At 41.0% G+C, this 26,957-nt stretch overlaps 1 protein-coding gene and 3 pseudogenes across 3 annotated transcripts in view; 2 read left to right on the top strand and 2 right to left on the bottom strand.

Annotated features, from left to right (window-relative positions):
* The window catches only part of LOC103346317 (deoxyhypusine hydroxylase), a 57,168-nt gene extending 55,642 nt beyond the window's left edge, over positions 1 to 1,526 (bottom strand). Inside the window, 2 exon segments of the mRNA XM_089317027.1 lie at positions 571 to 851; positions 1,518 to 1,526. Of these exon segments, the coding sequence (XP_089173153.1) occupies positions 571 to 851; positions 1,518 to 1,526 (290 nt within the window).
* On the bottom strand, positions 202 to 13,963 carry LOC127490119 (intracellular hyaluronan-binding protein 4 pseudogene; annotated as a pseudogene). The gene is made up of 4 exons (XR_016223619.1): positions 12,243 to 13,963; positions 7,698 to 7,752; positions 1,843 to 1,947; positions 202 to 1,113 (listed from the first exon to the last, which is right to left on the bottom strand). The product of XR_016223619.1 is annotated as an intracellular hyaluronan-binding protein 4 pseudogene (transcript).
* Positions 13,878 to 20,178, top strand: LOC127485622 (protein FAM3D pseudogene; annotated as a pseudogene). Its single transcript, XR_016223673.1, has one exon. The product of XR_016223673.1 is annotated as a protein FAM3D pseudogene (transcript).
* LOC138847852 (ubiquitin carboxyl-terminal hydrolase 45 pseudogene) lies at positions 17,534 to 22,163 on the top strand (annotated as a pseudogene).
* Positions 22,164 to 26,957: the final 4,794 nt, after the last annotated feature.

The raw sequence follows: 26,957 nt of genomic DNA, 5'->3' as shown, positions 1-26,957 counted from the left end.
ACCTTTGGGCCCCTGCACCCACGTAGGAGACCCAGAAGAAACTCCTGGCTCTGGCTGCCAATTGGGGAGTGAACCAGGAGATGGAAGATCTCTCTCTGCCTCACCTTCTCTCTGTGTAACTCTTTCATATAAATAAAGAAATCTTTAAAAAAAATAAAGTGATCTATAGATTCTAAGCAATACCCAACAAAATCTCATCAATTTCTTTTTAAAAGCTTTATTTCTTTGAAAGGCAGATTTACAGAGGCAGTGAGAGAGCGAGTGAGTGAGAGAGAAATTCCAACTGCTTGTTAGCTCTTTATCCTTCTGGCTTTCTACATGCTTGGCAGTGGACTGCAGGGACAGGAACTGTGTGTCACTGTGTATCTCTGGTGGCCCTTGTGGCATCTTCCTGGTTGTGGTTAGCCTGGCTCCAGTCGGCCTATACACACACCACTGTCATCGCTGGTTCTGGAGTTTCTATAACAATTACTGGAGCACGGCGTGCTTGTGCTGGAGCGGTTTTATTCCATGGGCCTGAAGATTTTTCTACACCACCACTGCCACCTCCATCTTCTTCCCAGTTATCACCTGGATCTTCTCTCATTATCATCTTCTTCCTTTTCACTTATCTGCATCGCCTGAACTTGGAGGCCACTATAATCCACCTCTTTTTGCTCAAACTCTTTCCATTCGTCTTCATCTTTCGTCACGGCCTTGGTGGCAGCCCCAGTGCCCAAGGTGCTGCTGTCTCCCGGCCCAGCCCCCTCACCCACCCCGCCACCCGCTGCTCTGCTGCTCCTGCCGGGACTGCCCTCCACACCCACGGTGCTCGCCACAGGCTGCTCTGCTCTTCCTCCTTCTTGTTGTCCCTTTTGGCGAAGAAGTTGTCCAGGCTCCCCTCCTCCATCTCAGCAGGGGCCATGGCTTCCTTGGCCAGGATGGGTGGGGCCCGCAGCAGGTGCAGCCCTCAGGGCCCTGAGCAAGGGCTCCAGGTTGGGTCTGTGCTCACGGGGCCAGGTGTGGCGCAGCCCCAGCCCTGAGGGGTCCCTGAGGTGTGGGCAGCAGGGTACGTGGCTCCCACTGTGTGCTGAGGAGTGCTGGGTCCAATCATGCAAGTTCAATTCATGCTAACTATCAAAGAAAAATGAAGCATTTTTCATCTTTCAAACTGTGGTTTTCACACTGTAATTTTTCTATCTTAAAATACAAACATACTAATCATTGTGTCACACTTGTCAACAGTGATCAGGACAGTTACATGCTGTATTAGTCTGTAGTCTGGGAACAATAGGTTACACAATATAAGGTAGCCCAGGTGTGTAGTAGATTATATCAGGAAAATTTGTGCAAGCATAATCTATGATGTTCACACAACTACAGAATCACCAAATGATGCACTTTGCAGAATTTCAGTTATTAAGTGAAGAAAGACCACACACACACACACACACACACACACACACTACATCTAGGAAAGTAGATGTGAAATGTTTTTATAGTTCACTCACTTTCTATTTTTAAGCACACAAACTTACCAATGTCATGGTGCCACTGTAGTATTAAACTGAAAACTACCTCATGTCCTCATGTGTTTATTTAACTTCTCAAGTTTCAATATATTTAACATGCACACAGATGCTTCAAGAACTTTTTCTTTTTCGTGTAGTCTATAATTTTTTTTGGGGGGGTGGGGAATACAACTCCGTGTTGCAAAATTACACCACAGCCCCTCAAGGCAATCACCAAATCTGTGTTGTTTATTTTATCACCAGAGACTGATGAGTGTCTTGCGTGTTAAAAGTGCTTAACAAATATGAACATGAAAAATTTAAAAGTGTTATTTAGTCTCTCAAGACTTACCATGTTCTTCATTTCACTTGAATTTTCCTACTTTGTTCCACTTTCTTTTGCAGTAGTCAGTCTTCAAAGATACTAGTGCCACTGACAGTCATGAATTTAGTATCACTGAAAACAGAACAAAATCACTTGCCACTCTCTTTAAAACAATTTATGTCTATATATATTTAAATATTTTATTTATTTGAGAGGCAGAGTTACAGTCAGAGAGAGGGAGAGACAGAGAAAAAGGTCTTCAATCTGCTGGTTCACTCCCCAAATGGCCACAATGGCTGGAGCTGGGCTGATACGAAGCCAGGAGCCAGGAGCTTCTTCTGGGTCTACCACATGGGGGCAGGGGCCCAAGCACTTGGGCCTTCTTCCATTACTTTGCTATAGCAGAGAGTTGGATCAGAAGAGGTGCAGATGGGACATGAACCAGCACCCATATAATATATAGAGTATCTCCAAAAACCCTATAAAAACCCTAACAACCTTACTGTAGAGGCCACCGATCCAAGCCAGCTACATCTGGTGTGGACATTGGTCCAAACTCAAGTGTTTTTTTGTTTGTTTGTTTGTTTTTGTTTTTTTTTTGACAGGCAGAATTGACAGTGAGAGACAGAGAGAAAGGTCCTCCCCTGCCATTGGTTCACCCTCCAATGGCTGCCACGGTCGGCATGCTACAGCCGGTACACCGCGCTGATCCGATGGCAGGAGCCATGGTCTCCCATGGGGTGCAGGGCCCAAGCACTTGGGCCATCCTCCACTGCACTCTCGGGCCACAGCAGAGAGCTGGCCTGGAAGAGGGACAACTGGGACAGAATCCAGCGCCCCGACCGGGACTAGAACCCAGTGTGCCGGTGCCGCAAGGCGGAGGATTAGCCTAGTGAGCCGCGGCGTCAGCCTCAAACTCAAGTTTGAAATAAAACTCTTGCGCTTGCATCAGCCTCAGCTCCTGGTGTTCTTAATTGGTGGGAATTGGATGTTTCAGGTATAACAAAAACATTTGAGATTTATTGCTGAACTACCTTTATACCACCAAATGATATAAATTAGAATACCATAATCTTTTCTTCTAGATGATAATAGAATATTTTCACCTGTTACAAACCACAGCTGTATGAGTATGTATGCATGTATATATGGTTGTTACTATTCATAGATGACAATATAAAGGCAGCTAAAGATTATCTAGAGGACAAAAAGCCTATTCCATCTGGTAAGCAATCCATATGCATTTAGGTAATTTTTTGTTTACTAGAAATTTATTAGTAGGGCTAGCAATGTCATGGAGCAGATTAAGCCAATGCTTGCAGTACCACATATTCATGTCCTGGCTGTTCTGCTTCTGAATGAGCTCCTTGAAGATGCACATGGAAAAGAGGCAGAGGGTGGTCCAAATGCTTGGGCCACTGCCACTCACATGGGAGACCTGGATGGAGTACCTGGCTCCTGGATTTGGAATGGCCCAGCCCTTGCCACAGTGGTTATTTGAAGAATGAAACAGCAGATGAAAGATCTCTTTCTCTGTCTCTTGCCCTGCTTTCTTTGTCATTCTTCCTGTCAGGTAATTAAATAAACCTTTTAAAATATATGAGTATATTAATTTAGTCTCAAATGTGCAGGAGTACTGGTTCCATTAAGGACCTACAGAAATAGTAAGAAAATGCAGTGTGAATCTTGCTGAAATACTAGAGTTTTCCAGGTTGAAACAAATAAAGCCCATGTATTTTTCTCACAAATTAAGAGAAATACAGATGTAAACTGTGATTTTCATTTTTTTCTGTGATTTCACCATATTGAACATGGGTTCCTTAGGTAAAAAAATAATACACTGATTTAAAAAAATCCACTAAGTTGGAGATGAAACACAAGAACTGTGGGTTTTAATCAGAATGTAGTATTTTGGTGAAACTGAAGCCATATAAGTGTATATACACTCTAGTCTTATTTCTGCAGATAACTTTAAGACAATCCCTTAAATTCACTAGGGCTCAGTTAGACACTATTGTCTAATCCTAACTTTTCTGTAAATATAACAAAGAGGAAGATATACAGGAAAAAAAGAAAAGTAAAGTATTATAAATATTTACAAACACACTATTAGGAAATATAATCTTGAATAAGAAATATTTGGTGCTATTTTCAAAGCATTTCAGATAATGCTTAATTCCATGAATTAAGTATGATTAATCAGAAAGTAAAAAATTAAACATCTATGACATCTATGTGATACTACCTAAAACTGAGCTCATTATAGCTGGATAACCATAAACTCTAAAATGCTGACAAATACTAGGAAACAAGTTATAAAAAAGAATACCTCTGGATCTCAATAGCAGTTTTCAGTGAGGTACCTAGTTGATTATTTGCAGTAAATAACAGGAATGTTCAAAATTTCACTTTAACAGGCAGAAAGATGGAAATTCTGTATCCAGATATAAGTGAACAAAAAACCTGATTATAAATACTAAGCAAAGTTGTCAAAAGAGCAGTCCACTGTAAGGGATTATGCAGAACCTGAGATCTTTTGTTTGAGGATGCCCAAGTGTCAGTCAGGGCAGGTCATATTGTCTACTGAACAGATTCTCTAGAGAGAAATCTTGAAAACGGTGCTTCATTTGTGAGTATTGTGGTCCTCACTGAAGTTTTTTTGTCTACCTCCCCAAAGAGCAAATCATTGGCCTTCTGTTGGGATGAAGATGGAGCAATCTTTTGGTTGAATAGGGATATGGAAAGGATCAAGAACTTATAATCCTCAAATCCAAATACTCATAGTACATAGTACCCTTCACAACTTGGGGATCACAAATTCTAAACTATTTTGAGAAATCTGGTTTAGCCTTGCTTTTCTTCCGAGATCAGATGAGATCGGGCATGTTCAGTGTGGTATGGCCATAGACTAGCCTTGCTTTTCTTAGTATCACTGGGAAACCACTTTCCCATTTTCCAAAACTGTTGACATATCTTGACAGCTATTTATCCCTTTCCTGATCACTCTGCTCCATCACAATATGCTTTTTTAAATGTCCTAACACTAATCCCTATAAGTTTAAAGAAATGCACTTATTTAACACATTTAACTGAAAGTTACATTCTTATTATATTTATATTTCATATTTGTTATATCTGAAATATTAATTATATATCGATGTATTATTCTACCAAAGCGAATGAAAATAAATACAGGCTTCTGTCAGAAATTTACCATTTCTTCTTCCAATATCAATAAAAAGACTTATGCATTGAGATTGATTCCTTAAGAGCTTGGATTTCATAGTGAGACCATTTTGCATGAAGTAAATATTCTGATGTATAAACTATATGTTAATACAATTGCCAATACATTCTGAATATAACTTAAATATAACTTTTTATACTCAAATCTTTCATGTAATCTGTTCATTTGTTTCTATCCATTAGCAATGATTAAAAACCTTATTCCTAAATCTAGTTCTGTTAGAATTATCAATGCAGACATTTAAGCCTACAATAAGCAGTAGGTTAAGATTGATGAGTGTATTCAATTTCTAAAATGTCCATTTTTACAGTATTTTTAAGCCTCAGAAAACATTCTTGTTACATTTCATTTTATTATCAAAAGATAAAGATATCATTACTTTTCTAGCCACCACATATAATTGTTCAGTGTTATTAATGTACAATATGTTTTAAAGTATAATTTAAATATTAAGTATATTTAAATTGTATAAAATCTTTAAATTTTAGAGGGCTATTTATGCATAATAATCTATATATGAAATTAATATTTCAATCTCAAAATTTCAAAACATAGTTTAAATTAAATTAATCACAGAAGGGTTCTGATATGTATACACTAGCTAAGAAAACTTCAGGGGCAAGTATTGTGGCACAGGGAATTCAATAGCTTCCTGAAGAGCCAGAATCCCATATGGGCACTGGTTTCAGTTCTGGCTGGTCCACTTCCAGTCAATCTCCCTGTTCATGGCATGGGAAAGCAGTGGAAGATGGCCCAAGTACTTGAGCCACTGAAACCAACATGAGAGACCCAGATTGACTTCTGGCTCCTGGCATTGGCCTGGCCATGCCTCAGCCATTGAGCTACTTGGGGAGTGAACCAGTGGATGGAAGATCTGTCTCTCTGTCCTCTCTGTGTAACTGCCTTTCAAATAATGAAAGAAATATTTAAAAATATTTTAAAATAACTTTAATTCTATTTACTTTAGGAAGATCATATACTAACACTCCCATCCTCTGTTTTACTTCATGGGGTCTCAGCATTGCTAATCAAGACCATAACAGTTATGACTTCACATATGTAAAAGTGGCTATTACAGAAGAATAAAAAAATTAACAAGTACTGAAGCAGATGTGGAGGAAAGGAAATATATATAAAATTGTTTGTGGGAATGTAAAATGGAAAACATTCAAGAACCTATGGAAAATCTATACTAAATTCCTATACAATATGAATAAGGCATAGATTTTTTTTTGACAGGCAGAGTGGACAGTGAGAGAGAGAGACAGAGAGAAAGCTCTTCCTTTGCTGTTGGTTCACCCTCCAATGGCCGCCACGGCCAGCGCGCTGTGGCTGGTGCACCACGCTGATCCAAAGGCAGGAGTCAGGTGCTTATCCTGGTCTCCCATGGGGTTCAGGGCCCAAGCACTTGGGCCATCCTCCACTGCACTCCCTGGCCATAGCAGAGAGCTGGCCTGGAAGAGGGGCAACCAGGACAGAATCCAGTGCCCCGACCGGGACTAGAACCTGGTGTGCTGGCGCCGCAAGGCAGAGGATTAGCCTATTGAGCCGCCGCACTGGCCAAGGTATAGATATTTTAACATTTCTATTCAACAGTGTAATGGAACATTGTGCTAAAGAAATCACACACACAAAAGAAAAAAACTCCAGATTGCATACAAAAGAGCAAACGTGACTTGTAACATCTAAGACATATTTGCAAGCAAAAGACATTCTGAGGTATTCACTAAAATCCCTAAGTAAAACTCAGTGATGTTCAGAATATAAAATAAATACATAAGCATCAATCATATTTCTGTAGAGTAGCAATGAACATCATGAAAATATAATTAGCATTAGCATTCAATGTAGCGTCAAAGTGAAAATATTACTAAGAAATTTAAAAAATTGCATTTTATACTTAGAAAAGAAAAATATAAGAACACACAATTTTTAAAACAAAGCAGTGATTTCAGTAAGACATTTTAATTTTAATACAGCAAAAAATGTGATTATAATTAGTCATTGGAAATGCAATCAAATCTTGGGAAATATATCAATTCCTATACAGTAAAATGACTGATTCAGCCAAAGACAAATGTTGCCAGGCACATGAAGAGCATGGAACCCTCATAAACTTCCAGTGCAGCCACTATGGACAGCAATTCGGCAGTTTCTCAGCTTGTTCTACATGGGACTGTTTATTGCCTCAGTAGTTTATCTCCCAGGTATGCCACTAAAAGATACAAAATCCACACACCAATAAAGGCTCACTGCAGCAATATTCATGAAAGCCAAATATGAAAGCAACCCAAACACTAATGTGTAAGAAAGCCAGTGTGCAGTATATCTTTTATAATGGCATACTATTTGGCAATACAAATCAATTAAGAAATGAAAGACCACAAAAATAATGAATGTCAAAATATTTTAAGAAAGAGGAAATCAGAAGCAAACTCCACACATTGTAGCATATCCAAAAGAATGGCGGATCTCTGGAGATAGAGTTTAGATTAATGCCTGTCTGGGGATACTGGTGGATGAGGAGTTATTGTAAATAATATGAAGAATTTGGTGATTAATGAACATGCATTCATGTTAGACTGTGCTTATGATCACTGAACTCCAAAAATATGACAAAGCATGGAATACTCACTTGAAACATTATGGCTGGGCAGAGAGACTCCTGACTTTGGGATTCACAGAAGAAACTAAAGACAAACAAATATGACAAGGTTTCACATACTCTGCTCATTTTGGTTCAAAAATATTTAAGACCATAAACAAAGGGGCCCTTACTGTTCAATGGACAATGTTTAGTATGAAAGAACTATCATTTAGGAAATTTTTACACCAAAATTAACATTTAATTCCATATTTCTTATTTGATATTGCAGACAGCTCCTGACACTTCTCCCGTGGTGCAGGCTCCATGCCCCGCAGGTGCTGGGAGAGGAGCTGAGCCTCCAGGTCATGGTCCAGAGGGTCACTCCACTCCCGCAGGGTCCCCTGCGCCTGCGTCCTGTCGCAGCCCCCACCTGACTCCATGGAGTTGGAGGCCAGAGAGTTGCTACAAAAGAGGGTGTTGGCCTTGCTGGTGTGGCTCAGCTCCAGCTGGAACAGCAGGTCCAGGAATTCCATATATTGTAATTCATATGCACTTAAGAAATACTTCATTTTTTGTGGGTGAAACAATTTAAAAGATGTACTTAGCATCAATTTAAGATAAAGCACTACCTCTTAAGTACTCCACTAAGTGATTTAATGTACAGTAACACTCTCCAAGTGGGGTTAACTATAAGAGCAACATGTAGGAACAAGGAAAATAACACTACTAATAATAGATAACTTTATGTCAAACTTTCTAACAAAGCAAAAGAGAAAAGACAGTATTACTTTTATTATATGTAGGAATAAATAAGCCAGGTTTGATTGTCATTGCTATTTTCAAGATTCTGTGTCACTAAAATCTATATAGGAAGGTGTCACTAGGAGAGAAACCCTTAGTATTGATGATAATAGATTTTTCAGTACATAATACAAAATTACAAACTGTTGTATTAAGCATTGCTCCTGTGTTAAACCATTGTCAATCCTCACAGTTCTGTGAGTTAGGTAAAATTAGGCATCTTGTAAAGGAAGTAACTAAGTACAAGAAGGCCAAGTGATTTGCCTAAACTCAGACAGCCCACCCTCAGCAGACTCTCAATTCGAATCCAGGGATTCTGGCCAGAAGACAGGTTGTAACATGTACAGTAGATTTTACTTTTAAAACTAATTTTAAAAAGTACTTTTTTTAAAAGTAGATTTTTACTTTTAAGGGTTTTAAGTAGGAAGACTATATAAGGGACAGGTATGAGAAAGAATAACATTAGTAACATTTTGGACTTGTTAAGATTTAATTACACAACTGGTATCCAAAGAGAGATCTCAAGTAGGCAGTATGATATACTAATCTGAAATGAAGGAGGGTTCCTGGGCTAGAGATACAAATTTGGAAATCATTAATACATACAAGGTAGTAAAAATCATTAGAAAGAATATCAAAGATTGCCCTCTAGAACAATTCTATGTTTAAAAAGAGGGGAATGAGAAAAAACGGACTATGATGAATACACTAGAAAGGCAATAGAAAACTAGATAAATGAGTGACAGTTTTATGTTTATTTCAGAATATTTATGATTAAGGCCAATATTTGTCATTTTAGATTTTTGGATGATAGCCATTCTACTGGGAAGAGGTGACACCTCATTGTGATTTTTATTTGCATTTTCCTGATGACTAGTGATTCTGAATTTTTTGTCATCTGTTGGCCATTTTTATTTCATCCTTAGAAAAATTCTTGTTCATGCCATTTGTCCATTTTTTGACTGGAGTGTGTTTTGTTACTAAATTTCTTGAGCTTATTATATATTCTGGATGTTAATCCTTTATTGGATGTATATTTTGAAAATATTTTTCCCATTTTGTTGATTACCTCTTCACTTTGTTAATTATTTCATTTTTTGCACAGCAACTTCTTGCTTGATGTAATCACATTTGTCTATTTGTGTTTGTTTTATTACCCATGTTTCTGGGATCTTACCCAAGAATTCTTTGCCTAGGCCAATATATTGTAGACTTTCCTCTATGTTCTTCTCTAGTAATTGTGATGGTTTTGGGTATTAGGTTTAGATGCTTGATCCATTGTGAGTTGGAGCAAACTGGTTTCAAACTTCAGCATGTGAAATCCAACTTTCCAAATACTATTGTAGAAGAGACTGGATTCAGTTTTAAAATATTATTTATTTATTTAAAAGGCAGAGATACAGAGAGAAAAAGACAGGGAAATTAGGGGGAAGAGAGAGAGAGAGAAAAGAGAGAGAGAATCAATCTACTGGTTCTCTCCCCAAATGGTTTCTCTGCAATGGCCGGGGCTGGGACAAACCAAAGCCAGCATTGCTGAGGTCCTCCTGAGTCTTTCACATGGGTGTAAGGGCCCAAGGGGAATTAGCACAAAGGTGGATTGGAAGTGGCACAGCTGGGGCTTGAACCAGCACCTATATGGGATGCAGAAACTGCAAGTAGAAGCTTAACCTTCTATGCCACAGTGCCAGCCCTGAAGAGACTGAATTCTACCAAACTTTAAAGGAAGAACTGATCCCCATTCTTATATTATTCAAAACAATTGAAAAGGATAGAATCAATCCAAACTTGTTCTTTGAGACCAGCATTTCCTTAATTACAAAAGCACAAAGATGCAATAAAAAAGAACTACACACTAATATCCCTAGTGGACAAGATGCAAAAATTCTCAATAAAATAGTATCAAATAGAGTCCAGCAATACATCAACAAGATCATCTATCCAAAGTGGAATTGATTTGAGGGATGCAGGGGTGGTTCAACATACACAAATCAATAAATGTGTTATTTAAAATCAACAAAATGAAAGATAAAGCCATATGATTATCTCAATAGATGCAGAGAAACATTTGATGAAATACCACATCTTTTCATGAAAAAAACACTTTAAAAATTGCATAGAGAAGAAACATACCATGACACAATCAAAGCAATATATGACTAAACCACAGGCAGCATCATATTGAATGGGGATAAGCTGGGAAGATTTCCACTAAATCTGGAGCCAATGACAACCATTTTCACCATTATTTTCAGTATACTTCTGGAAGCTTTAGCCAGATAAATTAGGTAAGAAAAACAAATCAAAATGATACAAATTGGAAAAAAAAGAAGCACAATTATCCCTGTTTGCAGTTGATATGATCCTTTATATAAACAAACTGAAAGACTCTAATAAAAGACTATTAGAGGAGCCAGCATTGTGGCACAGCAGTTTAATGCCCTGGCCTGAGGCACTGGCATCCCAAATGGATGATGGTTCAAGTCCCAGCTGCTCCTCTTCCAATTCAGCTGTCTGCTATGGGCAGGGAAAGAAAGAAATGGAAGATGGCCCAAGTCCTTAGGTCCCTGCACCCATGTGGGAGACCTGGAAGAGGCCCCTGGCTTCTGGCTTTGGATTGGCATAGCTCCAGCCTTTGTGGCCAATTGAGGAGTGAACCAGTGGATGGAAGACACTTCTCTGTCTCTCCCTCTCACTGTAAATCTACCTCCCAAATAAATTATTACAATCATTTTTAAAAAGAGAAAGAAATAAAAGACACAAAATAGAAAGTTATCCCATGTTCATAGATTGGAAAAATTAATATCATCAAAATGTCCATACAACCCCAAGTAATCGATAAATCCAAAGCAATCCCAATCAAGACACCAAAGATATTCTTCACAATTATAGAAAAAAAAAAGATCCTAAAATTCATATGGAAAAATAGAAGACCCCAAATACTTACAGCAATCTTAAATAAAAATGAAGCTTGAGGCATCACAATACCAGATTTCAAGACATACTAGAGGGCTGTTATAATTAAAACAACCTGGTACTGGAACAAAAATACACATGTTGACCAATGAGACAGAATAGAAACCCCAGACATGAACTCACATATTGGCAACCAACTAATATTTGACAAGTGAAATAAAATCACTCCCTAGACAGAAAGATTTTTTGTTTGTTTGTTTTTGACAGGCAGAGTGGACAGTGAGAGAGAGAGACAGAGAGAAAGGTCATTGGTTCACCCCCCAGTGGCCACTGCGGCTGGTTCACTGGGCCGATCCAAAGCCAGGAGCCAGGTGCTTCTCCTGGTCTCCCATGCGGGTGCAGGGCCCAAGCACTTGGGCCATCCTTCACTGCATTCCTGGGCCACAGCAGAGAGCTGGACTGGAAGAGGAGCAACCGGGACAGAATCCGGCACCCCGACTGGGACTAGAACCTGGGGTGCTGGCACCACAGGCGGAGGATTACCCTATTGAGCCACAGCACAGGCCGACAGAAAGATATTTTGAAAAACAAATGAGGAAGCTATTTTGGAGGAGGGTTTTCTGTTCAGAACAATACTACTGACAGGTTACATAAAATGACACTGAATAAATGACCTCTAATTTTGTAAAAATAAGTATTAACTTGGAGAGAACAAGCTTTGATGGGATCCTGGGATTGGAAATTACTGGAATGAGTTAAGGAGTAAAGGGAAACGATATTTATGACAGCGAGGAAAGGCAGTACTCTCACAGTGCGCATAAGCACTAAGTGTGTCACACATACACACACACGCACGCACCATGAGGTAGTTTAACTCACCATTAAAATCACCATTTTTTCCACTTCTCTGTCACAGAGTGGTGACCAGTGGCTGCACAACAGCATTTTCAAACCGCTGTCTAGATGGCAACCAGAACTCAGGAGCCCCGGCAGAGTGTAACAGTCACAAGTCAGCAGTGAGTACACTTGGGTTCCAGTTTGTTGGTCTTTGAAAACTAGGCTGTGACCGCTTGAAATGAGTTGGTCAAGTTCTCCGTGGCCCTCTGCACTGCGGGGCACAGCTGGGGGTCCCCACAGCTCGCCCCCGGCCTGACAGGCTGCTTCCCATGCGAGTCCCTCCAGTCTGCACACCTCAACTCCACCTGGAGAGCCTTCGGCAAACACGGCCAGCCCTCCCCTCCCCAGGACAGTGCCGCCTCCCACACCCAGACCAAACAAAGTGCAAGGAATCCAGGCTCCAGAAAAACGACATCTATTGTCCTCAGAGACCGCAAGGCGAGTCTCCTCAGGCCAGGAATGGAAGTCCTGGGGTCGTGGGGGTTGAGAGCCACGTCTCCTGTCACCACTTCAGCTCTGGGCCCACAGTTCTCTGCCCTTCGAATACTTCTCCTGCCTCCCCTGGGCCGCCTCTGGCTCCACTCCCGGGACAAGCGAGGTTACCAAAATTCATCTGCAGCTGGGACGTGATGTCATTTGCAGCTTTCTGGAAAACATGGGAGTCGTCCTCTTTGTCATCCTTTACCACAGCATCTCTGTATTTTGACTTGTGAATTGCCACTGCTTTGGAAGGGACAGTTGATTCTGGCTTCCGGGTGTTCAACTCGGACTTTGGTCTGGTCTGTTCTTGAAGATTCTTCCACTCATCTAAGGTCACCTCTTGAACTTGAGTTTCTTCTTCTACCTCTGACTCAGGGACTTTGCTTGGGGTTTCCTGCTCCAGAGTCCTGGGACTCCTCCATCACTGCGGTCGGCTCCATGTCACGGGTGTCTTTCCCTGACGCCCAAGTGCGCACTCCATAGCCCATGTTGTCTTCAGTTCTGACTGCTGTTTTATCATTCCCGCCATATCTTTCAAAATCTTGTCTTCCCTCTGGTCGACAGCATCAAAGGCTCTGTTTCGGGGACTGCCCCTGCCTCTGCCTCGCATGCCCCCTCTCGGGCCTCCACGCCCTGGAAGAGGCCTCTCACGATCAAAGCTGTCCACTGGTTTTCATCTGTAAACGTCTCAGCTGTGCAGTCCACCTGCCTCTCGGTCTCATAGGGGCGGGATTCCCTGTAGGGTCTCCGCTCTGCTCCATCAAGCGTCACCCCTGCGCTGGCTGTCAGTCCGTCCTTGCTGCTCCCCTCTTCTGGGAGTTCGTTTCTGGGCAAGTGGCTGGCGGGCCGCCGCCGGGGCTGTCGGGCTGCTGAGCGCGGGGCCAGGAGGCTCTTGCGCTCCTTCTGGGACTCCCTCCTCGCGCCAGGTCTGTGGCCAAGGCCGCGGCTGGGCTCTGGCCCCCACGGCCACCGGCTCCAGCCACGGCCGCCGCAGCCCCCTCGTCGCGCCTCTTGTGCTGCAGCTGCTGCTGGCACTGGCGCTCGGCCTTGAGCAGGATGTCGAAGGGGTCCGACTCGTCGTCCAGCGGCAGATGGAAGCGGTTGGCCACGACGCAGCCGAAACTCTCCTGCTTCGCGGCGGCGGCGGCCACGGGGCTCCCCAGAGCGCCCTTGATGCCACCGCGGCCGCCTGTGGGCCCGCCGCGGGCAGCCCACGTGATCCAATTTCAGGAAGACCCATCCTGACCCGAAGCTGCTCCTTGCCTGCACAGGATGAGTCTCAGGTCTGCACGCCTCCAGGCGTTCACTTTTGTCCTGGTCACCACGTTGTTCTTTGTGCGCAGCTACATCAGCTTCAAACATGCAGGCATCCCATCTGCCGTGCTGGATGGGCTTGGCCACCAAGGAGAACCAGGTGGCGAAGACCAAGTGTGGCCTCAGCAAGCCCTGCCCGGCCAGCTTTGCGTTTTGATCTCCAGCGGGCTGCCAATGCCGTGGGCCCCTCCAAGTGCTTTGAAAACCACATTATCATGAGTCCAGTGAAAAACAACGTGGGCAGAGGCCTGAACATTACCCTGGTGAATGGGACCATGGGACTGGTGCCGAGACACAACTCCTTCAACATGTACTGGAGACACCAAGACTTCAGTGCGATTCCTTAAAGAAGTTCCAATGGGCACGTTGGTGCTGGTGGCCTCCTACGATGACCCAGGGACCAAGATGAATGACGACATCAGGAAGCTCCTCTCTGACCTCGGCAGCTCCTATGCCACACAGCTGGGCTGCTGCGATAGCTGGGTGTTCCTGGGGGCCGAGAACTCAAGAGCAAAAGCCCCTTTGAGGAATACCTGAAGAACAACCCAGACACAAATATGAGGGCTGGCCAGAGCTGCTGGAGATGGAAGGCTGTGTGCCCAATAACGTGTTCTAGGATGGCCGCGGCTCACCCAGGCCCAGGGCTCTGGGAAGCTCCTGCCTGACTCAGGGGGCAGAGGCCCAGCAGGGCCAAGGAGGAGGCAGCACAGGTACAGAGAGCGCCGAGGGGCTGCACACACCGCACCTCGCTGCCCTTGGTCAGAAACCAAACCTGCCCAGCACCCCAAGAGCTCCTACCTGGGAGCTGCACGGATTCTGGCAGCTGCCATGTGAGGGTGGCACCGGCGTGCTGCATCGAGGGCCAGCTGCCGGCCCACCCTGAGGGAGGACTGACCACCCACACCCGAGCAAATTAAAGTTGTTGTTACTGATTCGGAAAAAAAGTACTGAGTGACAATCATACATGATCTAATCATCCTTTATCTGTGTTTTCTAATCCTTAAATAATAATTATGAATTATATTTGCAACACTTCACAGTTTTTAAACTGTGAAATGGGCCGGCACTGTGGCTCACTAGGCTAATCCTCCACCTGTGGCACCAGCACCTCGGGTTCTAAACCTGCTTGGGGTGCCGGATTCTGTCCTGGTTGCTCCTCTTCCAGTCCAGCTCTCTGGTGTGGGCCAGGAAGGCAGTGGAGGATGGCCCAAGTGCTTGGGCCCTGCACCCACATGGGAGACCAGGAGAAGCACCTGGCTCCTGGCTTCAGATCGGCCCAGTGCGCTGGCCGTAGCGGCCACTTGGGTGGTGACCTAATGGAGGGAAGACCTTTATCTCTGTCTCTCTCTCTCTCACTGTCTAACTCTGCCTGTCAAAAATTAATAAATAAAATAAAATAAACTGTGAAATGAATATGTAGCACTAAAAGGCAGACCAAGGCACTGAAGGATACATTCCTAAAGTTAGAGAATAAAAGGACCTCTTGACAATTCCCAAATATGTATTAAGTGTACTAGTTGTCATTTTGTTTAGACTTCTAATACCACACAAAGATTGAAAAATCTCAAAGGCTTGGTACACATCATCTAATTCTTTCCTAGTCAAAGATAAAAGATCTTAATCATATTAAATTTTTAATTGTTTTAAAAAAGGAAATGTAGAAAGTAATCTTATTATATATGTAAAGCTTTGAAGCTTTATTTGAGCTCCCTCTTGAGAAACGTGGTGTGGCACACATTGCTGTCTCTAAAATGGGTAGTGACACGCATGCACGGTGTTCTGAGCAGGAAGAGTCACTGCATTAGCAGTCCTTTTGGGCCAAATCCAGCTCCTTTCTATCTTTGTATTTTGTTGGAATACAATCACACCTGTTTACTTACAGTCTATACATATTTTAGGCAACAACAGAGATATTATGGTTCATAAACCATAAAGTATTTACTTTATGACTCTTTATGAAAAGGTTTGCCAGTGCTATGCTTAGATCAAAGATCCTTTGATATGTTTTAATAGGTTTTATCCATCATTCAGAAATGTTTAGAGAGTATGTAACATTGTATGCAATCCCTCAACAATAGTCAACTAATTTGAGTGTTTATCATTTGAGCATTAATGCATTGGGAGGAAAATCCAAAAATCTCATGATTAGTCATTTTTTAGAAACAGATCAGAAAGCCAGAGTAGCATGGGGCTTTTCTTTGCACATCAAAAGATATCTCAAATATTATTAACTAAATTTACTAAGTTGTGTCATCAAACCAAAGGCTTTAAATATACTGAAATGGTCTAATAATCAGTATAATATAGATCTATCCTCATTTTGAAAATGGATGCATACCACATTATTCTATATGTATTATAATTTATTAATTTATTTATTGGCTATTAAACTATTTTCCAACTTTATGATATAGCATCATTAACAATGTCCTTAAAGTTCTGAGGTATACCTTTAATATATGTATGAAATATTTCAACCAATGTAGGCTATTTATATTACATATATTATCTCATTGTTATATATAATACATTACATGTGTCCTTACATAGATGTGCATATTAATGTATAGTATTTCTTGTTATTTCTTGTTTTCTGTAGGATATAATTCCTGGGAAGTAGTTACAAAATATTTTTTTACAGAAGAGAAGAATCAGAAGCCAACCCCCACACATTGTAACATATCCAAAAAAAAGAAATGGCCAACTCTGGAGACAGAGTTTAGGTTAAAGGCAGTCTGGGGTTAATGGTGGATGAGGAGTTACTGTAAATAATAATTTAGGGATTAATAAAAATGTGTTTATATTAGACTGTGCTTATGGTTATAGAGCTCCAAAAATATGACAGGCATGGAATACTCACTTGAAATATTATGGCTGGGCAGAGAGGCTCCTGACTTTGGGCTTCACAGAAGAAAGTGAAGACAAACAAACAAGACAAGGTTGCACATATTTTGCTCAATTTGGTTCAAAAATACTTGAGACCCTAAAGACAAGGGGTCTTACAATTCAATGGGCAATATTCAGTATGAAAGAATTACACATATTTAAGAAATTTTTGCACCTAAATTAACATTTAATTCCATATTTCTTATTTGATATTGCCTAATTCAAATTAATTCCAAATACACTTAAAGAAATACTTCATTTTTATTATGTGAAACAATTTAAAAGATGTATTTAGCATCAACTTAAGGTAAAGTACTACCTCCTTTTTTTTTTAAGGTCTTCCTTCCATTTGTTCACCCCCCAAATGGCCGCTACGGCCAGTGTGCTGCGGCAATCTAAAGCCAGGAGCCAGGTGTTTCCTCCTGGTCTCCCATGTGGATGCAGGGCCCAAGGATCTGGGCCATCCTCCACTGCCTCCCGGGCCACAACAGAGAACTGGACTGGAAGAGGAGCAACCAGAACAGAACTGGTGCCCAACCAGGACTAGAACCCAGAGTACCGGTGCTGCAGGTGGAGAATTAGCCTATTGAGCCATGGCGCTGGCCAAAGTACTACCTCCTAATCGCTCCACTTAGCATAATAAAACACCAATTCTGTTATTTCCAGATTATGTTAGTCTTAATAAACTACTTCCAAAGACAATAATATTAGACGTGAAACTAATGTAAATGTTTTAACACTCCTTAAACTTATACACCAAGTAAGATACTGTTTGGAGTTTATTTCATAACATTAATTATACACATGTATGGCCTACAGAGTGAAATTTTAATTCATGCATACAATGTGTACTGATCTAGGATAGACCACATACTAGGCTGCAAAGCGAGTCTCAGCAATTCAAAAGACTGAAATCATACTATGCTTCTTCTATAACCACAATGAAATTAACCTGGAAATCAACAACTCAAGAATCTCTAGAACATATGCGAACACATGGAGACTGAACAATATGCTCCTAAATGAACAGTGGGTCATTGAAGAAATAAAAAAATTTCTGGAATGAGTGAAGATGACAATACAATACATCAAAACTTATGGGATACAGCAAAAGAAGTGTTAAGAGGAAAGTTTATAGCAACTGGTAGCTACATGAAGAAATTGGAAAGGCACCAAATAGTTGAGCTATCCATGCATCTCAAGGACCTAGATGAAAAACAACTAACCAAACCCAAAACTAGTAGGAGAAAAGAAATACGTAAAACTAGAAAAGAAATAAACGAAATTGAACAAAAAAAGAATACAAATGATCAGCAAAATGAACAGCAGGTTTTTTGAAAAAAAAAATTGACACAACATTGGCTTAAGTAAGCAAAAAGAGGAAGAAGACCAAGAAATAAAAGTAGAGATGAAAAAGGAAATATAATGACAGATACCCCAGAAATAAAAAAGAATCATCAGAAATTACCACAAAGAGCAGTATGCCAACAAATTGGGAAACCTAGAAGAAATGGTTAGATTTTTGGACTCATGCAATTTACCTAAATTGAGCCATGAAGACACAGAAAACCCAAACTGACCAATAACCAAGATAGAAATTTAATCAAGAATAACGACCCTCCCAGCAAAGAAAAGCACAGGACTGGATGGCTTCATTGCTGAATTCTACCAGACATTTAAGGAAGAACTAACTCTAGTTCTTCTCAATCTATTCAAAACAATTCAGAGAGAGGGAATCCTTCTAAACTCCTTCTATGAATCCAGCATCACCTTAATTATTAAACCTGAAAAAAATACAACAGAGAAACATTGATATAAAAATCCCCAACAAAATACTGGTCAATTGAATCCAACAACACATCAGAAAGATCATTCTCCCAGATAAAGTGGGATTTATCACAGGAATGCAGAAAAGGTTCACTATTTGCAAATCAATGTGATACATCATATTCACAAACTGAAAAGCAAAAACCATATGATTATCACAATAGATAATTTAAAAGAGGGATTTCAAAGCTCTCTATCATGGGGATTACAAATGATTAAAAAAGAATAGAAGACGACACAATACATGCAAGATTTGTCCCTGTTCATAGAATGGAAGAATCGATATCATCAAAATGACCATACTGCCAAAAGCAATTTACAGATTTAATGTTATACCAATAAAACTACCAAGGACATTCTTCTCAGACATAGAGAAAATGACACTGAAATCCATATGGAAACACAAGAGATGTGAATAGCTAAAACAATCTTACACAACAAAAACAAAGTCAGATGCATCACAATGCCAGATTTCAAGATTTACTGCAGGACATGTATCATCAAAACATCCAGGTACTGGCGGGAAAACAGATGGACAGACCAATGAAACAGAATAGAAATTCCAGAAATATATCCATGTATCTACAACCAATTTATCTTTGACAAAGGAGCTAAAATCAATCCCTGGAGCAAGGATAGTCTCTTCAACTGGCATAGACAAAGAGTTCTTGGAAAAGACCCCAGATGCCCAGAGAATCAAAGCCAAAATTGGCTAGTGGGATTATTAGCTTCTGCACTGCAAAGGAATCACTCAGCAAAGTGAAGAGGCCACCAAAGAATGGGAGAAATTATTTGCAAACTATGCCACTGATAAAGGATTAATAACCAGAATATACAAAGAACTGAAGAACCTAAGCAACAATAAAAGAAACAACCCAGTTAAGAGATAGGCAAAGGACTTAAACAGTTATTTTATTTTTCAAAACAGGAAATCCAAATGGCCAACAGACACCTGAAAAAATCCTCAGGACCACTACCTATCATGGAAATACAAATCAAAGCCACATTGAAGTTTCACCTCACCCCATTTGAATGTCTTTCATATAGAAATCAACAAACAATAAATCCTGGCAAGAATGTGCATAAAAAGGTACCCCAACTCACTGTTGGTGGGAATGTAAACTGGTACAGCCACTGTGGAAGACAGTTGGAGATACTTCAGAAATCTGAATATAGAACTACCATATAACCCAGCCACTCCACTCCTGGGATTTTGCCCAGTGGAAATGAAATTTGCACATGCAAGAGTTATCTGTACTCCATGTTTATTGCAGCTCAAATCACAACAGCTAAGATATCTAATCAATCCAAATGCCCATCAACTGAAGACCAGATAAATTATGGGGTATATACACCATGGAATACTACACAGCAGTAAAAAAAATGAAATCAGTTGGAACAAAATGGATATAACTGGACATCATCCTTTGATTCGCAATCATCATCCATTGATTCTCTTCAGAAACATGTTTCTAAAACACAAACAAGTGCAGTTTCTAGGCTCATGAAACTTTGTGAAGAAAAATGTGAAGCGAGTGAAATAAAGAAAGGAAGAAAAGGTAGCAGTGGACCATCTGTAAAAGGAATTAAGAATTTAGGAAATACTTGCTTTTTTAATGCGGTCATTCAGAACTTGTCACAGACTTATATCCTGACTGAACTTATGAATGAGATGAAAGAAAACGGTACAAAATTCAAGATTTTTCCTTCCTCAGACTCTCAGCTGGACCCACTGGTGGTGGAACTTCCAAGCCCTGGCCCACTGACCTCAGCCTTGTTCCTGTTTCTGCACAGCATGAGGGAGACTGAAAAAGGACCACTTTCTCCAGAAGTTCTTTTCAATCAGCTTTGCCAGAAGGCACCTCGATTTAAAGATTTCCAACCTCAGGACAGTCAGGAGCTTCTCCATTACCTGCGGGATGTAGTGAGGACAGAAGAAACGAAGAGAATACAAGCTAGTGTTCTAAAGGCATTTAACAACCCAACTACTAAAGCTGCTGCTGATGCAACTAGGAAAAGGTCAAAGCAGATGGAAAAGGTGTGAAAATGAACTTCCTAGATCGGATCTTTATTGGTGAACTGACTAGCACAGTAATGTGGAAGAATGTGCAACTATCTCCACCACGGAAGATCCTTTCATTGGTATTTCCCTTCCTATAATAGAAGAAAGGGTCTCAAAGCCTGTGCTGTGGGAAGACTGAGTCAACACAGAAGTTCACAGGAAGAGATCATGATCAGTACAGTGGCACGGTTACCACGGAAATACTCACCAACCCAGACCTGCCAAGAAACACTGTCCTTCTAAAGATAAGAATCAGCAAATTCATGACAGAAAACGTCAAAGAAAACTCTCACCCGCAGGAGAAAAACCATTTTCACGTACCAGGAAAATGCGGACTTGGGCATGGATGGCTCTCCTTCAGTGTCTGCCGGCGCAATGGGTCCCAGCGAAAGCCCCAGCGACGGCAGCGGAAAAGAAGCCAGCGGTTCTGAGAGCAGTGTTGAGGCCCACAGTGAGGCCTCCGAGTCGAAAGCACTTCTAAGCAGGCGGGGCAGTGCAGGTCCCGCGGCAGACCCTGCGCACACACAGAGGGGACCCTGCCATCCGCTAAGGAGACCGACCATAGTGAAGAGGGAGTGGCTAACGCCATTTCTGAACTTTGAGCAGCCCTGAAATTGGAGATGGAGATTTTGACAGAGAAAAGCAGCCACTTAGAATTCCAAATAAGTTAGGTTTTGCAGGGGAGGAGCATATGAGGCCTCGCAGTCCCCAGCATGCTTTTCAGACCCTCTCTCAGAGCTACATCACTACTTCCAAAGAATGTTCAGTTCAGTCCTGTCGCTACCAGTTTACGTCTGTGGAATTACTTATGGGGAACAACAAGCTTCTGTGTGAGAACTGTACTGAGAAGAAGCAGGAGTATCCAAAGGAAATCAGTTCTGCGGAGAAGAAAGCAGAGGGGTTCATGCTAATGCCAGGAAGCAATTGCTCTTTCTGCCGTTCCTCCTATCCCAATTCTCCATCTGAAAAGATTCCACCAGGCTGGCTTGAGTCTTTGTAAAGTCAACAGACATGTAGGTTTTCCACTTATGCTTGATTTAGCACCATTCTGTTCTGCTACTTGTAAGGATGTAAGTGTGGGTGATGAAGTTCTCTGTAGTCTCAGTGGCTCCACGAGAGGAGGGCACTACTCGGCTTATGTGAAAGCAAGAACACCCTCCAGGAAGTTATCAGAATATCTCACTGGAAAGAAGACTGGGCCTGGTGAGAAAGAACCTGACAATGAATCAGTGGGCCAGTGGGTCCATGTTAGTGACACTTATGTGCAGGCGGTTCCAGAATCAAGAGCACCTAATGCACAAGATTACCTTCTTTTTTATGAAAGACTATTATGAGATTCATTACTTGCCAATGGTAATATTTAGATTACTTTTATTTGAATGCTGCAACACCACCAACATATGTAATGTGCCTTTGTAGTCCTCTTTCTCCTGTAGGAATGGCATGACCCGCATATGCTTCCGAACTTCCTCACCATTGTGGGAAGCCCTTTTAAAGTAAGTTCAATGTACTCAGTGCTTTCAGATTTGCAGTCTCAAATAAGCAACTCAGAATTTACAGAAGAGGAAAACCCTTCACCATGTGGCTCGTTAATACAGGCAGTCAGAGTCAAATCATTCCTGAAGACAATGCTTCCTCAATGTGCTACACCTTCCTGATCTCATATATATGTGTATATCCTATGCCATTGTTTACTTATTATTTTTAAAATCTTTTCACCTTTTTAGCCCTAGCTTTTTTTTTATTGAGCAATCACATTTCACATTAAAACATGTAACTATGAAACATTGTTCATCCAGCTCGCACCCCCTCTAAAATCATCTCAGGGCTATCCAGTGGTATATGTGTATTGCTACATAAGAAACACTGCTGTGATAACGGAGTAATGCCTAATACAGCATAGCTCTCTTGTCATCTTGTATGATTCAGCCACATAAAAAGGCATCACTGTAATTTAAGTAGTGTGGATTTACCAATAATCTATTGATTGGCCTCTTGCTTTGAGACCTAGAAAGCTGCTGAAAACATTTCATCAACATACCATTTGCAACCTATTCATGGTGGAGTTAGGAATAATTTGCAAGTGGTTGTCCAGAATCAAAATATAATTGTAGATACTGTAAAATGCAGAATTGGTAAATAAAAGTAGATAATCCATATGGAACTGTAGGATAGTTTGACATATAAAGCAAATTATATTTGTAAGTGATAGAGAATTATATTATTAGACTTAACAGGGAAATATAATAAATACACTTTCTACCTCTGTATTTCAGTATATGTTAAAAATGGTTTTTGGAATTTTGAAGTCACTTTTATTGTCTTCAGTAAGCATCATTAATAAGTTCATGTGAGTTTATTTTTATTTTCATGGGGCATAAAGTTGACCTTTCTTGTTTTCTTTTTAAATAATATGAAAAAGATGATGGTTTTTTCCTCTAGATAACAAATTATTAAGCTTTTGGAATTTAGCATGAAAAATACTATTAAGTCTAATTTTCAAAAACAATGGCTTCTTCACTGCCATATTCTTGAATCAAAACATTAACTGTAATTCAGTCATTTTGATCATTCTTTCCCAAGAATGAACTACAGGCAAACACCAGATGAGGGCCTGGGTCCAGGATGCTCTCCTCTGGAGAAGAAAGGATAAGAATAGTGGGTGTAGATAATGTGTGGAAGTATTTAACCAAGATTGGCCCTTTTTAAAATGTTAGTGTATATGACACAATCAAGGTTACCAGTGCTGCCTTTTGATATAGGGATGGATGGAATTGTGATTAAGGTGGTAATGGTATACCAAATATAGTGCTTAAAAATCATTGCATGAATTCTCTTTTTAAGATATAATGCTTTTCTTGATTTTTTAAGCCATGAGATAATGGAAGAATATATTTTTATAAATTAATCTGCTAAGTCAGGTTGTATCTTATATAAGTACCTTGCAGTATTTTCTTTTTAAGTATAACCAATTAACATTGAAGTACCACAGTTGGAGCAGTGAATTTTTTTAGAAGTATTAATAAATTTCTTCATTCAATTCAGCTATTTTGGTAATAGCAACCACAGTCCTCTCCAACAAATGTAAATATTAAATCACCTCATTTTTCTCATGGAAAAGATACTAAGAAACATGCACTTCTCATTGACTAGTCATCTGTTTCTTGTCAGACCTACCATGGGCCAGTTACTGTACTGCCTTTTAACATTCTGTAAAATGGAATGACCTACATAGATTTTAGGCATTATTCCAGAAGGTACATGCAAGTAAGACACATTTATTTTCATTTCCTTAGTCTTAAGTGAATTAATGCTGAAATTTTTTATGGCCTAGGACTACAAGTTTTTTCTTCTGAAAATGGATAAATTTGGCTTTGATACCCAAAAAATATCCTAAACATTGTTTTGTAATAGAGAAAGTATGCTGAATTACACATTGGCCTACATTAGTTTTTTTAAATTTTGATTATTCCCAATGCATATTTGTAAGGATATTAAATTGTGAGGCCACTAGCATAACAATAGCATAACAGTGAGCTCCTGGGTCACCTCAGGAAACAGTGTAGATGAGTGAGAATGTTTACAGACCATCAAACAATTACCATGATGCTTGACTGAAGGAATTTAAGAAGCATAGCAAGGCCAGCACCGTGGTTCAATAGGCTAATCCTCCGCCTTGTGGCACCAGCACCCTGGGTTCTAGTCCCGGTCGGGGTGCTGGATTCTGTCCCGGTTGCCCCTCTTCCAGGCTAGCTCTCTGCTGTGGCCTGGGAGTGCAGTGGAGGATGGCCCAAGTGCTTGGGCCCTGAACCCCATGGGAGACCAGGATAAGCACCTGACTCCTGCCTTTGGATCAGCGTGGTGCGCCGGCTACAGCGCGGCAGCTGCAGCACGCTGGCCGTGGCGGCCATTGGAGGGTGAACCAACAGCAAAGGAAGACCTTTCTCTCTGTCTCTCTCTCTCACTGTCCACTCTGCCTGTCAAAAAAAAAAAAAAAAAAAAAAAAAAAAAAAAAAAAGAAGCATAGCAAAGATGTTTTCTAGCTTTATTTAGAAACTGGTTTACAGGGTATATTAAACCCAAATTCTCCCTAGTTTTTCCATATTTAAAATGATAAAATGTTGATTATGTGCTAATTATGTGAATATTATTGACATAACCAAATATACATCTATACTTAAGATTTCTATTATTTAATGTTTTTAGGAATTATGTGAAGACTGCCTTTTCAGGCGGCCAAAGAGAGTGACAGTTGATATCAATTAAAAAAAAGTAGTTGATTGGGCCGGTGCTGTGGCTCACTTGGTTAATCCTCTGCCTGCGGTGCTGGCATCCCATATGGCCACCGGGTTCTAGTCCTGGTTGCTCCTCTTCCAGTCCAGCTCTCTGCTGTGGCCCAGGAGGGCAGTGGAGGATGGCCCAAGTGATTGGGCACCTGCACCCGCATGGGATACCAAGAGGAAGCACCTGGCTCCTGACTTCGGATTGGTGCAGTGCTGGCCGTAGTGGCCATTTTGTGGGTGAACCAATGGAAGGAAGACATTTCTCTCTCTCTCACTGTCTAACTCTACCTGTCAAATAAGTAGAAAAAGTAGTTGATACCTGTTCTTATTTTAAATGTACCAACAGAGATATTTGACTACATTTAATAGCTGTTAGTGTGCATGTGTGATTTTAATCATGATTTTTATACAGTAGCTGAATAAAATTTCCTGAACCTTAAGCTGTGAACTGTATCAATTCTCATCTAATGTTTGGAAAACAAACATCTTACTACTTTTCTTAAATTCATATTGATAATTTATTTTTCTGCATGATAGCTGATCAAATAAGCCTCAACCAAAAATGTAATGTGCAGTAAAATTGAGCAATAATATCTAGTGCATTATTAACAGAACCTATTTCTAGGTATTTAAAATGCTTTTGTTCACATAGAAGTCCTCAATTTAAATTTGTTTAAAAGATAGATGACTATTTTCAATTTTGAGCAATAAATTCGTGTCATTCCTAAAAGAAAAAAAATACAATTAGCATTAACATTCAATGTAGCGTCAAAGTGAAAATACCACTAAAAAATTAAAACATAACTTGGATTTTATACTAGGAAAATACAAAACATAAGAACACACAATTTTTAAAACACAGCAGTGATTTCAGTAAAACATTTTTTTTTCACGGCACTGATTCGTTTTTAATTTTTAGAATCTCTTGCTGTGACACAACAGGTTAACCCGCTGCCTGTGATGCCAGTATCCCATTTGGGCACCAGATCAAGTCCCAGCTGTTCCACTTCCAATCCAGCTCCCTGCTTATGTGCCTGGAAAAGCAGTAGAATATGGTCCAAGACCTTGGACCCCTGCACCCAGGTGGAAGACCTGGAAGAAGCTCCTGGCTCCTGGCTTCAGCCTGGCCCAGCTTTGGCTGTTGCAGCCATTTGGGGAGTAAACCAGTGGATTGAATCAATCTCTCTCTCATTCTGCCTTTCAAATAAATAAAACAAACCTTTAAGAAGAAGTATTTTAAGAAACTCTGGATGACCGATTTTGCCTTTACAAAATCCTGTCCCCAAACAGTGAGACTCCTGGTTTATGAAGGACCCACAGGGAGGAGTGCAGGTGCCTTCAGCAGTTGCTCCACACTCAGAGCTGCACGCTTCTCTGATCTAGGAGAGGCTCGGAGGGTGCGAGAGCCCGCCAGCCCCCACAGCTGTGCACCTGTGAGCTCATACATCCCAGCTCATACACCTGGGCACCCGACACACACGCATGGGGCATGCACCATGAGTGATGGCAGCCCCCAAGTGAGGAAGAAGCCCCCAGGAAGGCTGTCTTCCACCTCAGAACCAGGGCAGAGAGTGATCAGTGCCACCAAGGGGACAGAACCTTGTCACCCCAGCTGTCATCCTGAGTCATATCTAGAAGCCCTCCCTGTGTGCCCAGCCCTGGACTGAAAGCACCGTGCACCTGGCAGCCTGATGCCCCACAGAGCCCCAGGAGGGAGGAAGCACAGGTACTGTTCTACATCTGAGGGCACCGAGATCAGAGACATCAAGGCCCTTTCACAAGGCTGGATTTGAACTCTGGGGTCTCTCTGAGCCCCTCCCCTGCACCCCACCCCTGGTCTCTAAG

The sequence above is a fragment of the Oryctolagus cuniculus genome, chromosome 17 (genome assembly GCF_051225735.1).
Source record: "Oryctolagus cuniculus isolate XC-2025 breed Fujian yellow rabbit chromosome 17, ASM5122573v1, whole genome shotgun sequence".
Taxonomy (NCBI): Eukaryota; Metazoa; Chordata; class Mammalia; order Lagomorpha; family Leporidae; genus Oryctolagus; species Oryctolagus cuniculus.
This window is presented reverse-complemented; position numbering and strand designations above follow the sequence as displayed.